Genomic DNA, 14,512 nt, shown 5'->3' with positions numbered 1-14,512 from the left:
TGGGTGTCATGGTTCATCAGTCATTGAAAGTTGGCATGCAGGTATAGCAGGCGCTGAAGGCGGCAAATGGCATGTTGGCCTTCATAGGTAGGGGTTTTGAGTATAGGAGCAGGGAGGTCTTACTGCAGTTGTACAGGGCCTTGGTAAGGCCTCACCTGGAATATTGTGTTCAGTTTTGGTCTCCTAATCTGAGGAAGGACATTCTTACTATTGAGGGAGTGCAGCAAAGGTTCACCAGACTGATTCCCGGGATGGCTGGACTGACATATGCGGAGAGACTGGATCGACTGGACCTTTATTCACTGGAGTTTAGAAGGATGAGAGGGGATCTCATAAAAACATATAAAATTCTGATGGGACTGGACAGGTTAGATGCAGGAAGAATGTTACCGATGTTGGGGCAGTCCAGAACCAGGCGACACATTTAGGACTGAGATGAGGAGAAATTTCTTCACTCAGAGTTGTGAACCTCTGGAATTCCCTATCGCAGAGAGTTGTTGATGCCAGTTCATTGGATATATTCAAGAGGGAGTTAGATATGGCCCTTACAGCTAAGGGGATCAAGGGGTATGGAGAGAAAGCAGGAAAGGGGTACTGAGGGAATGATCAGCCATGATCTTATTGAATGGCGGTGCAGGCTCGAAGGGCCGAATAGCCTACTCCTGCACCTATTTTCTATGTTTCATCTGCCAGGCATTGACGGGTGATTGCTCACTCTCAAATGCTTCCATAACCATGGCTAGGATCTGCGGGCTGTGCCATTTCCACCCCCGTGGTGGGCAATGGCAGCCTACTGAGAGCATCAGCGCAGTTTTGTGTGCCTAGCCTGTGGCGGATGGGGTAATTGTATGCAGACAACGTGAGCGCCCATCTCTGGATGCGGGCTGATGCGTTGGTATTTTCCCTTTACTCTGGTAGAACAGGGATATATGTGGCTTATGGTCAGTTTCCAATTCGAATTTTAGCCCAAACAGGTATTGATGCATTTTCTTTACCCCATTGACACACGCTAACGCTTTTTCTCAATCATGCTGTAGGCTCTCTCAGCCTTATATAGACTCCTGGATGCATAAGCAACCGGTTGCAGTTTCCTGAAATCATTAGTTTATTGCAATGCACACCTGATACCATATGACGACGCATCACATGCTAGTTCCAAACGCTTACATGGATCATACAACACAAGCAATTTGTTTGAGCATAACAATTTTCTCGCTTTTACAAAGGCTTTTCCTTGGCTTTTGCCCCAAACACATTCGTCCCCTTTTCATAGTAAGACATGCAGTGATTCTAACAGTGTGCTGAGACCCGGTAAGAGGTTACCAAAGTAGTTCAGGAGTCCCAGAAACGACCGCAGCTCCGTCACGTTCTGTGGCCTCGGTGCGTTCTCGATTGCCTCAGTCTTCGCATTGGTGGGCCTGATGCCGTCCGCCGCAATCCTCCTTCCTAGGAACTCCACTTCAGATGTCAGGAAAACGCACTTCGAGCGTTTTAACCTGAGTCCCACGCAGCTGAATCGACCAAGAACCTCTTCCAGGTTTTGCAGAGGCTCGACTGTGTTCCGACCTGTGACCAAGATGTCGTCCTGGAAGACCACGGTGTGCGGGGCCGACTTCAGTAAACTTTCCATGTTTCTCTGGAATATCGCCACCGCTTATCGGATTCCAAACGGGCATGTGTTATAAAAAAAAAAGACCTTTGTGCGTGTTGATGCAGGTGAGGGCCTTCAATGATTCCTCCAGCTCCTGCGTCATGTGGGCTGAAGTCAGATCCAGCTTCATGAACGTCTTTCCTCCCGCCAGCGTCTATCAGGCCCTGGGGATTTATCAGCCTTCAATCCCATCAATTTCCCCAACACAATTTCCCGCCTAATAAGGATATCCTTCAGTTCCTCCTTCTCACTAGACCCACTGTCCCCTAGTACATTCGGAAGGTTATTCGTGTCTTGCTTCGTGAAGGCAGAACCAAAGTATTTGTTCAACTGGTCTGCCATTTCTTTGTTCCACATTATAAATTCATCTGAATCCGACTGCAAGGGACCTACATTTGCCTTCACTAATCTTTTTCTCTTCACATATTTCTCGAAGCTTTTGCAGTCAGTTTTTATGTTCCCTGCAAGCTTCCTCTCACACTCTATTTTCCCCCTCTTAATTAAACCATTAGTCCTCCTCTGTTGAATTCTAAATTTCTCCCAGTCCTCAGGTTTGTTACTTTTTCTATCCAATTTATATGCCTCTTCCTTGGTTTTAACACTATCCTTAATTTCCCTTGTTATCCACGGTTGAGCCACCTTCCCCTGTTTGGAGTAAAAATACAATTGCTGAAGTTCATCCATGTGATCTTTAAATGTTTGCCATTGCTTATCCACCGTCAACCCTTTAAGTATCCTCTGTCAGTCTATTCTAGCCAATTCACGTCTCATACCGTCGAAGTTACCTTTCCTTAAGTTCAGGACACAAGTTTCCGAATTAACTGTGTCACTCTCCATCTTAATGAAGAATTCTATCATATTATGGTCACTCTTCCCCAAGGGGCCTCGCACAACAAGATTGCTAATCAGTCCCTTCTCATTACACATCACCCAGTCTCGGATGGCCAACTCTCTAGTTGGTTCCTCGACATATTGGTCGAGAAAACCATCCCTAATACACTCCAGGAAACCCTCCTCCACCACATTGCTACCAGTTTGGTTAGCCCAATCAATATGATAACTGCTGTACCTTTATTGCTCACATCCCTTATTTCTTGTTTGATGCTGTCCCCAACCTCACTACTACTGTTTGGTGGTCTGTACACAACTCCCACTAGCATTTTCTGCCCTTCGGTATCTGCAGCTCCACCCATACCGATTCCACATCATCCAGGCTAATGTCCCTCCTTACTATTGCGTTAATTTCCTCTTTAACCAGCAATGCCACCCCACCTTCTTTTCCTCTCTGCCTTTCCTTCCTAAATGTTGAATACCGCTGGATGTTGAGTTCCCAGCCTTGGTCATCCTGGAGCCATGTCTCCGTGATGCCAATCACATCATATCCGTTAACTGCTGTCTGTGCAGTTAATTCGTCCACCTTATTCCGAATACTCCTCACATTGAGGCACAGAGCCTTCAGGCTTGTCTTTTTAATACACTTTGCCCCTTTAGAATTTTGCTGTAATGTGGCCCTTTGTTTTTTGCCTTAGGTTTGTCTGCCCTCCACTTTTACTATTCTCCTTTCTATCTTTTGCTTCTGCCTCCATTTTATTTCCCTCTGTCTCCCTGCATAGGTTCCCATCCCCCTGCCATATTAGCTTAACTCCTCCCCAACAGCACCAGCAAACACTCCCCCAAGGACATTGGTTCCGGTCCTGCCCAGGTGCAGACCGTCCGGTTTGTACTGGTCCCACCTCCCCCAGAACCGGTTCCAATGCCCCAGGAATTTGAATCCCTCCCTTTTGCACCACTCCTCAAGTCACGTATTCATCTGAGCTATCCTGCGATTCCTACTCTGACTAGCACGTGGCACTGCTCGCAATCATGAGATTACTACTTTTGAGGTCCTACTTTTTAAATTTAGCTCCGAGCTCCCTAAATTCGTCTCGTACGACCTCATCCCGTTTTTTACCTATATCATTGGTACCTATATGCACCACGGCAACTGACTGTTCACCCTCCCTTTTCAGAATGTCTTGCACCCGCTCCGAGACATCATTGACCCTTGCACCAGAGAGGCAACATACCATTCTGGAGTCTCGGTTGCGGCCGCAGAAATGCCTATCTATTCCCCTTACAATTGAATCCCCTATCACTATAGTTCTCCCACTCTTTTTCCTGCCCTCCTGTGCAGCAGGGCCACCCACGGTGCCATGAACTTGGCTGCTGCTGCCCTCCCCTCTTGAGTCATCCCCCTCAACAGTACCCAAAGCAGTGTATCTGTTTTGCAGGGGGATGACCGCAGGGGACCCCTGCACTACCTTCCTTCCACTGCTCTTCTTGTTGGTCACCCATTTACTATCTGGCTGTGTACCCTTTACCTGCGGTGAGACCAACTCGCTAAATGTGCTATACACATCATTCTCAGCATCGTGCATGCTCCAGAGTGAATCCACCCTCAGCTCCAGTGCCGCAATGCAGTCCATCAGGGGCTGGAAGCGGATACACTTCCCGCACACGTAGTCGTCAGGGACACCGGAAGCGTCCCCGACTTCCCACATAGTACAAGAGGAGCATAACACATGTCCGAGTTCTCCTGCCATGACTTAACCCTTAGATTAACTTAAATTGGCAACAATGCTCAATGTTACTTACTGATATAGAAAAGAAAAAGAAAAACTACTTACCAATCACCAGCCAATCACTTACCACCTTGGCTGTGACGTCACCTTTTGATTTCTTTCTACTTCTTTTTGCCTCACTGCTGCAGCTGCACCAGCTGGCCTCTCCGACGTGTTGGGCTTTTTGTCGGCCTCCAACGTCCCCGGACTCCCTGCTGCTCGCAGTCCTGTCTCTCCGACGCGTTGGGTCTTTTGTAGGCCTCCAACGTCCCCGGACTCCCTACTGCCAGGTCCCCTTATTATCTGTAGTCAAAAGCTGTGTGCTTCACGGGAGCTGGTCCTGTGTCCCAGTGGAAATGCAGGAAGAGATAAAGCCATTCCAGCGGCACAAAGCTGAAATGTCTATACAGGCAGACTGCCTTCTGTGGGGCAATCGAGTAGTGGTCCCCAAGAAGGGCAGAGACACCTTCATCAATGACCTCCACAGTATCCACCCAGGCATCGTAATGATGAAACCGATAGCCAGATCCCACGTGTGGTGGCCCAGTATCGATGCGGACTTAAGATACCTGCGTTCACATATGTAATACATGCTCGCAGTTAAGCAATGTACCCAGGGAGGCGCCGTTACATTTAGGGTCTTGGCCCTCCAAACTGTAGTCGAGGGTACACCGACTATGCACGCCTATTCTTGGGTAAAATGTTCCTTGTGGTTGTAGACGAGTACTCCAAGTGGATTGAATGTGAGATAATGTCGGCTACCACGTCCGCTGCCACTACTGAAAGCCTGCGGGCCGTGTTTGCCACACACAGCCTACCCAATGTCCTGGTGAGCGACAACGGGCCATGTTTTACCAGTGCCGAGTTCAAAGGATTCATGACCCATAACGGGATCAAACATGTCACATCTGCCCCGTTTAAATCAGCGTCCAATGGTCAGGCAGAGAAAGTAGTGCAAACCATCAAGCAAGGCTTGAAGAGGGTAACTGAAGACTCACTGCAGACTCGTCTATCCCGAGTCCTGCTTAGCTACCGCACGAGACCACACTCACTCACTGGGATCCCACCTGCTGAACTGCTCATGAAAAGAGCACTTAAGACAAGGCTTTCGTTAGTTCACCCTGATCTACATGAACAGGTAGAGAGCAGGCGGCTTCAACAATGTGCATACCATGATAGCGCAAATGTGTCACGCGATATTGAAGTCAATGATCCTGTATTTGTATTAAATTATGGACAAGGTCCCAAGTGGCTTCCCGGCACTATCGTGGCCAAAGAGGGGAGCAGGGTGTTTCGGGTCAAACTTTCAAATGGACTCATTCACCGGAAACACTTGGACCAAATCAAACTCAGATTCATGGACTATCCTGAGCAACCCACCTTTGACCCTACCCTTTTTGATCCCCCAACATACACACCAGTGGCAACCGGCACTAGGGTTGACCACGAAGCAGAACCCATCATCCACAGCAGCCCAACAGGGCCCAACACACCAGGCAGCCCAGCAAGGCCAGCTGCACAGCAGCCCAGCGAGGGCCCAACAAATGACTCAACACCACCAGCTTTCACACTGAGACTATCAACCAGGGCAAGAAGGGCCCCAGATTGACTCACATTGTAAATAGTTACACTATTGACTTTGGGGGGGTGGGAGGGGGGGCACGGGGAGTGTTGTTATATATGCATACTTGCATTTACTCTGTACAGCCACCAGGGGGCTCATCCCCTGGAGTCCCAAGGGATCCCATAATCCCTTGGGAGCACAGGTATTTAAGGAGGCTTCACAGGTTGGAGGCGCGCTCTGGAGACCTGCAATAAAAGACTAAGGTAACACTTTACTTTGAGCTCACAGTGTTCAGTCTGACTCTTTCTCCATACACAACAGTATCTCCTGTGCTTTCTCCATCCACCACCTGTTCTTTAGGTCCCGGGTTTTTTGTTGGTCCTCAACCTTGAGCCGTCTATAACGTTGCTTTGCAGCTCCCGAGTTGGATTGTTGCTTGAGGCTCAGAAATGCTCTGCGCTTACAATCTATTAGTTCTTGGATCTCCTGATCATTTTCATCAAACCAGTCCTGGTGCTTTCTGGTTGAGTAACCAAGTGTCTCTTCACAGGCACTGGTTATGCAGACTTGGAGGGCAGACCAAGCACTGTGGGCATTCTGCGTCTCAGGGTCATCAAGGCACGCCAGATTAGCGGTGAGGCGCTGGCTGTATAGGGCTCTCTTAGCTGGGTCTTGAAGTGCCCCGGCATTAACTTTTTTGCGGAACTGCTTCTGCTGTCCCCTCTGCTTTGGGGCTATATTTATATTGATGATGGATCGGATTAGGCGATGCTCCATCCAGCAGTCGTCAGCTCCTGTCATGGTGCGGGTGATGCGCACATCCTTGCGATCCCCGGCTCGGACGATGACATAGTCGAGCAGGTGCCAGTGTTTGGAGCGAGGGTATTGTCACGATGCCTTGTATTTGTCACTCTGGCGGAACAGGATGTTGGTGATGAGGAGATCGTGTTCTAGATATTTTGTCAGGAGTAGGTTACCGCTGGAGTTGGCTTTCCCTACCCCCTCTCTGCCGATCACGCCTCCCCAGAGGGCTGTGTCTTTGCTGACCCTGGCATTAAAGTCACCGAGGAGGGTCAATTTGTCGCCCGTGGGGTCACGGGACAGGGATGTTTCAAAGTTGGAATAAAAACCCTCTTTAGCCTCATCCGTTGCATTGAGTGTTGGGGTGTACGCACTGATGACTGTGGCGCATTGGTTCCGGGATAGGGTAAGGCGAAGGGTCATGTGGCGTTCGTTAACCCTGTAGGGGAGTCTTTGAGGCGGCCGACCAGTTCATTTTTGACGGTGAAGCCGACTCCATGAAGGCAGCGTTCTTCCTCTGGTTTTCCTTTCCAGAAAAAGATGTAACCTCCACCTTGTTCCTTGAGCTGGCCTTCCCCTGCCCACCAGGTCTCGCTTAGGGCAGCGATGTCAACGTCAAAACTTCTAAGTTCCCGGGCAACTATGGCGGTGCAGCGTTCCGGCCTGTTGCTGACGTTCCAGGTCCCAAACTTTATATTAGCGATTCAGTACCGGCCCCGGGCAGAATGTTTCACAGGACTGCCGGAACACTCCACCCCAGCGTCTTCCTTGTGGCCAGCAGGCCAGCAGACACAGAAGAGCCGGCGGGCCGCGGAAGAGTCGGCGGGCCCCGGAAGAGTCGGCAGGTCCCGGCAAGCCCCGAAGAGCTGGTGGGCTTCGAAGAGTCAGTGGGCCCCGAAGTGTTGGCGGGCCCCAGAAAAGTCGGCGGCCCTGGCGAGCCTTGGAAGAGCTGGCAGGCCCAGAATAGCCAGCGGGCCCCAGGGTCCTTTCGGCCTGGGATAGAAGCGGGCCAGTGCGGGGTCCCTTCGGCAGGCAGTAGGACATCCATGATGCAACGAAAGCCCCTATCCATTTCATAGAAAGCAGGACATTCAGCTCATCTTGCCTGTGTCAGCTCTTTGAAAGAACTATCCAATTAGTCCCATTCTCCTGCTCTTTCTCCATAGCCATATAAACATTGTCTGCCAGCATGTCCAAGGTGGAGCCCATATACTGCATCCTTAGGAGATACTACTTATGGGGCTACAGAGGGCCTGACTGATGCGTCAATTCAGGTCACCACGCATTTTATGGTAGATTGCAGAATGTCGATGCCGTGTACCCATGGCAGGCAGCCAATGCATTCAGCAATTGTTAATGTGCCTACATCAATTTCTTTTGAAGGCTGGGCCCCTATCTGTGGCTGCAAAATTTGGTTCTTGTTTGGTGTCGTTTTGGTTCTGAAAAGGTGTCCACGGCGCGTGTGCGCACACTTCTGGTGCAGGCTGTGCCGGATGACATCTTGGGTAGGGAGTTAGAGCGGGCGCTGGGAGCGTGCAGTGCAAGTATGCAGATTGTGACGTCAATCACTGATTTGATGCCAGCACTGCCATTTTGGAGCTCAAACAGCTCAACACACGTTCAGCTGCAAGGACCCCCACCAGCATTGTTTAAAAGGATCAACTTCTTATAGGTCAGTTGCTGATTTAAAGCATTCTGCACAGACCACTTGTTCCCAGATATGGAGCAGGACTAGGCATTCCACTGGGATTAGAGAATGAGAGGAAGAATGAGCAGAGGCGACACAGAGGAGGGCAAACTGGAAGAGAGAAGAGGAGCAGGGGGAGAAGGGCTCTCAGTAGGAGGCCATATCCTCCAAGAATGTTCAGGGACCAATACTCCTACCTGAACCTCAGCAAGGAACAGTGGTCTGGATTTTATGGAGGAGGCGGGGGGGGTTTCTGAGGCAGTCGGGAAACCTGTGAGGACGAGCTTCCCGCAGGCCCTGCCGAATTTAACGACTTTGCATGCAAGGCCTCAGTTTCCCTCCCACAACCGGCCAGATTGCAGCCAGCCAGACTGAAAGGCTGGCTGGCTGCAGGCAGGTCGGCCTGCGATACTAGGCTGCAGAGAGGGAGGGAGGGTAGGGTCACACGATAGCCAGCCGCAGCAACCCAGATGATGTCCGAGGATGATTACCGGCCGGGGAAAACCGCAGCTGCATGGGGGCGGGGAGAGGAAAGGGGGATCTTCAGAAGATTGTGGGCCGGAGGAGCACAGTCGGAGTTTTCAGAAAATCGTGGGCCTGGAGGAGCAGGTGGATGCCTCATAGATGCATCAGAGGTCTGTGAGAGAGGTTGATTGGAGGCCTTGTGGAGAGATTAGAAACCTGGGTGGGGGGGGTTCTCTGATCCTGGGGGTGAGTTAGGCAGGGACCCTGGATCCAGGAGGTAGGTAACAAGGCACTTACCGACTGGATCAGGCAATTCCCTGCCTTGCTGTAACTGCCGGGTTTCACTAATTGTGTAAAACCCATCCTCATGCAATTGAAAACAAAATGGAGGTTTAAAAAAAAAAAGAGGCTTCCAAACTCATAATATTTAAATTGCCGTCCCGTTCCTGGGAGCGGGTTGGTCGCCCGATCCTTCCCGTACCACTTCCCGTCTCCATTAAGAAGCGGGCAGGTTGGAGGAGGTTAAAAATTTAACCATCCCCCACTCCAAACACACCCATTTTTTTCGGTTAAAATTCCCCCCCAAAAGCGTCAGACATTCTGACTGAAATCTGCCACCTGCTGTAGGTGGAAGGAGGCGGACTTTCCCTGGGGGCACTGCCTGTAGCCTTTCAGGACGACCTCGAGTAGCTCTGGGCCTAGAAGTGAGAGCAGGACTCCTCCATGCTCCTTGACATTGCACTCGGGCTTTCTGGCAAACCCTCCATTGTGCATACCCATCAACCCCATCGAAGTAATCATCTGAGTCCTGTGCAGCAGCACTCGTGTGCCACGTAACCTTCGGGGAGCTGGTACCTGCGCTGTCCTTGACACATGCCCCGGCTGCAGGCAATTCGTGCTCTGTGTCTCACCACATGCAGATCCCACATCCTCTAAAGAATGCACAGTGCCAGTATCTAAGCCGGTGGCCGTGAGTGTGAAATTGAGTGACTTCATCAGCACTGCATTCTTCTTCTTCTATCTGTTGCTCTTCCTCCACTGTGTTACTGAAAGGAGAAAGGCACAAGGGTAGGGTTGCAGTATGGGGAGGGGGGAAAGTAAGAAGTGCAGGCTTACACCATCTGTAGCTTTTAAATTAAACTACATTATGGGATATGGGGGAAGTAGGATGTGAAAACGAGGATTAGGTATGATCATAATGTCATCTTCGACAGTTTCAGTCCCGCTGTTGACCACGGGTTCAGTGATGACCTTTCCGATGATGGCGACCACTTTCTCCTCCATCAGGATAAGATAATGCAGGCGCGCCTCCATCCTGCCTGGTAGCGCCTGCTGCCTCCGGTAACACGCCATCTTGTCCTGCAAGAGAGACCACGCTCCCGCCGTCCCCTCCCCTGCCCTGCCCACGGCACCACTCCCCACTCCCCCCCCCCTCCCCCGAGCCGCCCAAAGCACCATCCCTCCTCCCCCGCCCCGCCCACGTCACCGCTCCCCCCTCTCCCGACCTGCCCACGGCACCACCCCCCCCCCCCCAACCCCGACCCACCCACGGCACCGCTCCCCCCTCCCCCGACCAATCCACGGCACTGCTCCCCCACCGCCGTGTATATGGATTACTTGGGGTTATAATCAGAGGAATGGAATATAAAAGCAATGGGATCATGCAGGAATGTTCTCATCACTGGTAAGACCTTAGCTGGAGTACATTTCTGGGCACCACTATTCAGGAAAGATATCATCATCATAGGCAGTCCTTTAGAGTCGAGGATGACGTGCTTTCACTCAGTGAGTTCTCAGGTGACCTACAGTCCAATACGGGACCTAGTCTGTCACAGGACGGGCAAACAGTGGTTGGGGAGCCTGGGTCAATGCACGCTCCTTCCGCTGTCTACACTTGGTTTATGCTTGTTCTCTGATGAGACTCGAGGTGCTCAGCACCCTCCCGGATGCTCTCTCTCCATTTTGGGCAGTTGTGGGCCAAGGATTCCCAGGAGTCGGTGGGGATGTTGCATTTTATCAAGGAGGCTTTGAGGGTGTCCTTGAAGCGTTTCCTCTGCCCACCTGGGGCTCGCTTGCCATGTTGAAGCTCCACGTAGAGCAATTGCTTTGGGAGTCTCATGTCGAGCTTACAAAGGGTACAGAGGAGGTTTACCAGGATGTTACCAGGGATGAGGGACTTCAGCTATGGAGAGATTGGAAAAGTTAGGATTTTTCTCCTTGGAGAAGGGAAGATTAAGAGGTGAGCTAATAGAGGTTTTCAAGATGACGAGAGGTTTTGATAAGAGTAAATAGAGAAAAACTATTCCCTCTGGCGAGTGGGTCAATATCTAGAGGTCATAGATTCAAAACCATTGGCAAAAGATCTAGATAGGAGATGAGAAGAAATGTTTTCACTCAGTTATCAGGATCTGGAACGCTCCACCTGAAAAGGCGGTGGAAGTCGATTCCATAAATAATTTTAAAAGGGAGTTGGAGAGTACTGGAGGATGAGGAAAGCGAACAATGGGTAGGAACAAGAATTCATTAGCAGCTGTAGCAACATAGAGGTCTGTACCATTAATTTAAAGAGAAGTGGCCAAATGTTGTATGACAAGACTAACTCCGTTGGAAAAATTAACTGGATTATAAAAAAATGCGCAGAAAAAAAATTGGAGATAGGAAAAGGAACATTCCAGCAAATGAGGGAAGGTGCAGATGCTTTGATGGATGGCAAAATAGAGATGATGCGAAGTGAGATCGGTGTGAGAGAGTTGACTGTTTGGCATACTAGCTGCCAAGACCTCACAACAGTACTATATTCTGGCTCGAGGCTTAACTATACATGTCATAATGTATTGCATGTCAACCCATTTACTGCTGGACCATCAAAAGCATTACAGCTCTTTGAATTCGTCAAATGTTAACACTCTAGCAGAGTGAAGGCATTGGCACACTGACAACTTATAACAGCTTCACATAGCATATCAATGCAACACAACCATAAGATACATGGGTAATTACTGGCATACAGAAGGCGGATGTCTGTCACTTCCACTTCCACAGGATTACATAGGATTTGTGGCACAGAAACAGGCCATTCAGTCCAACCAGTCTATGTCGGTGTTTATGCTCCACTAGAGCCTCCTTCCACCTTTCCTCATCTAACTGTATCATCATAACTCTCCATTCCTTTCTCCATCCTGCTCGTTATGTCTCATCTCCCTTCTCACCCATACACTTACACTGGGGTCAACTTTAACCATACCCACCTGGCGAAATCTGGACAGGTGGGCCATTAAACACAAGCAGGTTACTTACCTGCTCGGAACAAAACCCTTTCCTGCTGTCTCCAATATTGGCAGGGTGCTACAAGTGGAGGAGGAGGCCGCAAAAAGCAGGAGAAAGGTTCATGAATTTATGCACATTAGGGTCCTATTATGTCAATAGGATTGCAATGGCACTTTATGGGGTTTCAGCAGGGCAGCAGCTGGCCTGCCAGGTAGAAGCACTTCAGCAGCTGTGGAAAGGACAAATGGACCCTCTAAGAAGTCAAAGAATTTCCTTTATGGGTCCAGGACTGGAAGTGCTCTTCCAGGTCCCACAAGGAATGTCGTGGCTTCCCCTGCCCCAGACTCACCCCAACTTCCTCCCTTCATTCAAGACCAACTTGCCGCTTACCTACAAGCCAAGAGCCACGGGTCAAGGACCAAGAGCTGCCCGATCTTCACTTACTAACAGCCGCTTGCCACCTGTTCTGGGCAGCCACATTTAAATGAGGCCTGGGAGTTAATGTAACACCAGGCCTGAAACTTAGGTTAATGAGTGCATTTTGCACTCACCCTGCATCCTTTTCCCCCATCCAAAACCCATTCCCGGTTAAAATCAATGCCATTAAAGCTAAGATATGGGAGCTGGTAGCTGACAGTTGGATGCCTCAACTGCAATGGAAGTTTGTATTCTAAGAGCCCGTTTACAGATGCCCTCTTTAGTGAAGAAGAACTATATTTCTGCTGAACTCATATAAACACTTTTATTACAGTCAGCTTCTTGGTGATTTGAGACATGAATAAAAACAAACTGAAAAAAGACAAACAGCCCAAAATTCCAAAGTTCTGCCCCATTAAGTGCTCTTTGCATGTGGTGCTTCCTCTTTAGTCATTTGAACTACAATGCAAATTGAACAATTCCATCAGATAGAACAAGGAACTGTTGAGACTAATTTTAGTACAACTTACAAGGAATTGTATATTAGTTAAACTCAGATATTATGCTAGCAAGTAACCGGTGAATTGGAAACCTATGCTATTTTTGCATTCCTGGATGTGATGACCAGAAAGTCTATAGAATAGAAAACAAAAAGCTGCTTAATTACTTACATCAGAAGTTGCATTTCTGAAGATAATAGGATCCTTTTCCTGTCCTCACGTGACATTTGATTAAGCATTGCGTTCAGCTTCCGAATAGCCTGTATTTGGAACAGAAACTCAGAAATAACAACAGTGGCATTTCTTAACCTGGGATTTTCCTTTGATCAATATACATTCATGTGTCGCACAATTTAGGCATTGTTTGAAATGTTCATCTTTCAAGCGATTGTTTCAGAAAGGTCTGGGAAAATGCCCTTGTCTTGGGTCCACGCCACCAACTCCATCCTTCTCCCTGGCCCCTGTCTGAGGGTGATCAAGACAGTTCGCAACCTTGGTCTCGTACTTGACCCGGAGCTCAGTTTCCAACCTCATATCCTCTCAATCAACAAGACTGTCTCCTTCCACACCTATAATATCACCCGTCTCTGCCACTGTCTCAGCTCATCTGCTACTGAAAACCTCATCCACGCTTTTGTTACCTCCAGTAAAAAATCTCATGACACTACATCGAAGAAGAGCACGAGAGTTATCCCTGGTGTCCTGGCCAATATTTATCCCTCAATCAACATCACTCAAACAGATGATCTGGTCATTATTATATTATTTGTGGGAGATTGCTATGTGCAAATTGGCTGCTGCGTTTCCCACATTAAAACAGTGACTACACTTCAAAAGTACTTAATTGGCCGTAAAGCGATTTGGGACATCCTGAGGTTGTGAAAGATGTAATTATAGATGCAAGTCTTTCTTTCTATTCCAATGCTCTCCTAGCCAGCCTCCTACCTTCTACTCTCCATAAACTTCAGCTCTGCTGCCCGTATCCTAACCCGCTCCAAGTCCCGTTCACCCATCACCCCTGTGCTCACTGATCTACATTGGCTCCAGGTCTGGCAACCGCTCAAATTTGAAATTATCATCCTTGTGTTCAAATCTCTCCATGGCTTCAGCTCTCCCTGACTCTGTAGCCTCCTCCAGCCCTGCAAACCTTCAAAATCTCTGCGCTCCTCCACATCCCCGATTTTAATCACTGCACCATTGGCGGTCGTACCTTCAGCTCCCGAAGCTCTGGAATTTTCTACCTAATTCACTCTGTGTCTCTCTCTCTCCTCCTTTAAGTTGTTCTTTAAAAACTACCTCTTTGACCAATCTTTTGGTCACCTGTCTCAATATCTCTATGTGGCTTGGTGTCAAATTTAGCTGATAATGCTCCTGTGAAGTGCCTTGATACATTTTTGCTATGTTAAAGGAGTTATATAAATGTAAGTTGTTGTTGTTATTGATCTCATATGCCTGATTGTCTCCTGCTGATATAACTTCTACAATTAAATTATCTCCTGTTTGCCACTTGAGCACTTTACAAGTCACTCGCCAGCGCACACATTTGTACATGTATTTTCC

The 14,512-nt window shown here is 49.0% G+C and overlaps 1 protein-coding gene across 1 annotated transcript in view; it reads right to left on the bottom strand.

The window, feature by feature from the left end:
* The window catches only part of sycp2 (synaptonemal complex protein 2), a 1,164,109-nt gene that overhangs the window by 1,019,106 nt on the left and 130,491 nt on the right, over positions 1–14,512 (bottom strand). The window contains exon 7 of the mRNA XM_070894856.1: positions 13,124–13,212. Within this exon, the coding sequence (XP_070750957.1) occupies positions 13,124–13,212 (89 nt within the window). The remainder of the gene's footprint in view (positions 1–13,123; positions 13,213–14,512) is intronic.

This window comes from Pristiophorus japonicus, chromosome 12, assembly GCF_044704955.1.
Source record: "Pristiophorus japonicus isolate sPriJap1 chromosome 12, sPriJap1.hap1, whole genome shotgun sequence".
In the NCBI taxonomy this organism is placed as follows: domain Eukaryota; kingdom Metazoa; phylum Chordata; class Chondrichthyes; family Pristiophoridae; genus Pristiophorus; species Pristiophorus japonicus.
This window is presented reverse-complemented; position numbering and strand designations above follow the sequence as displayed.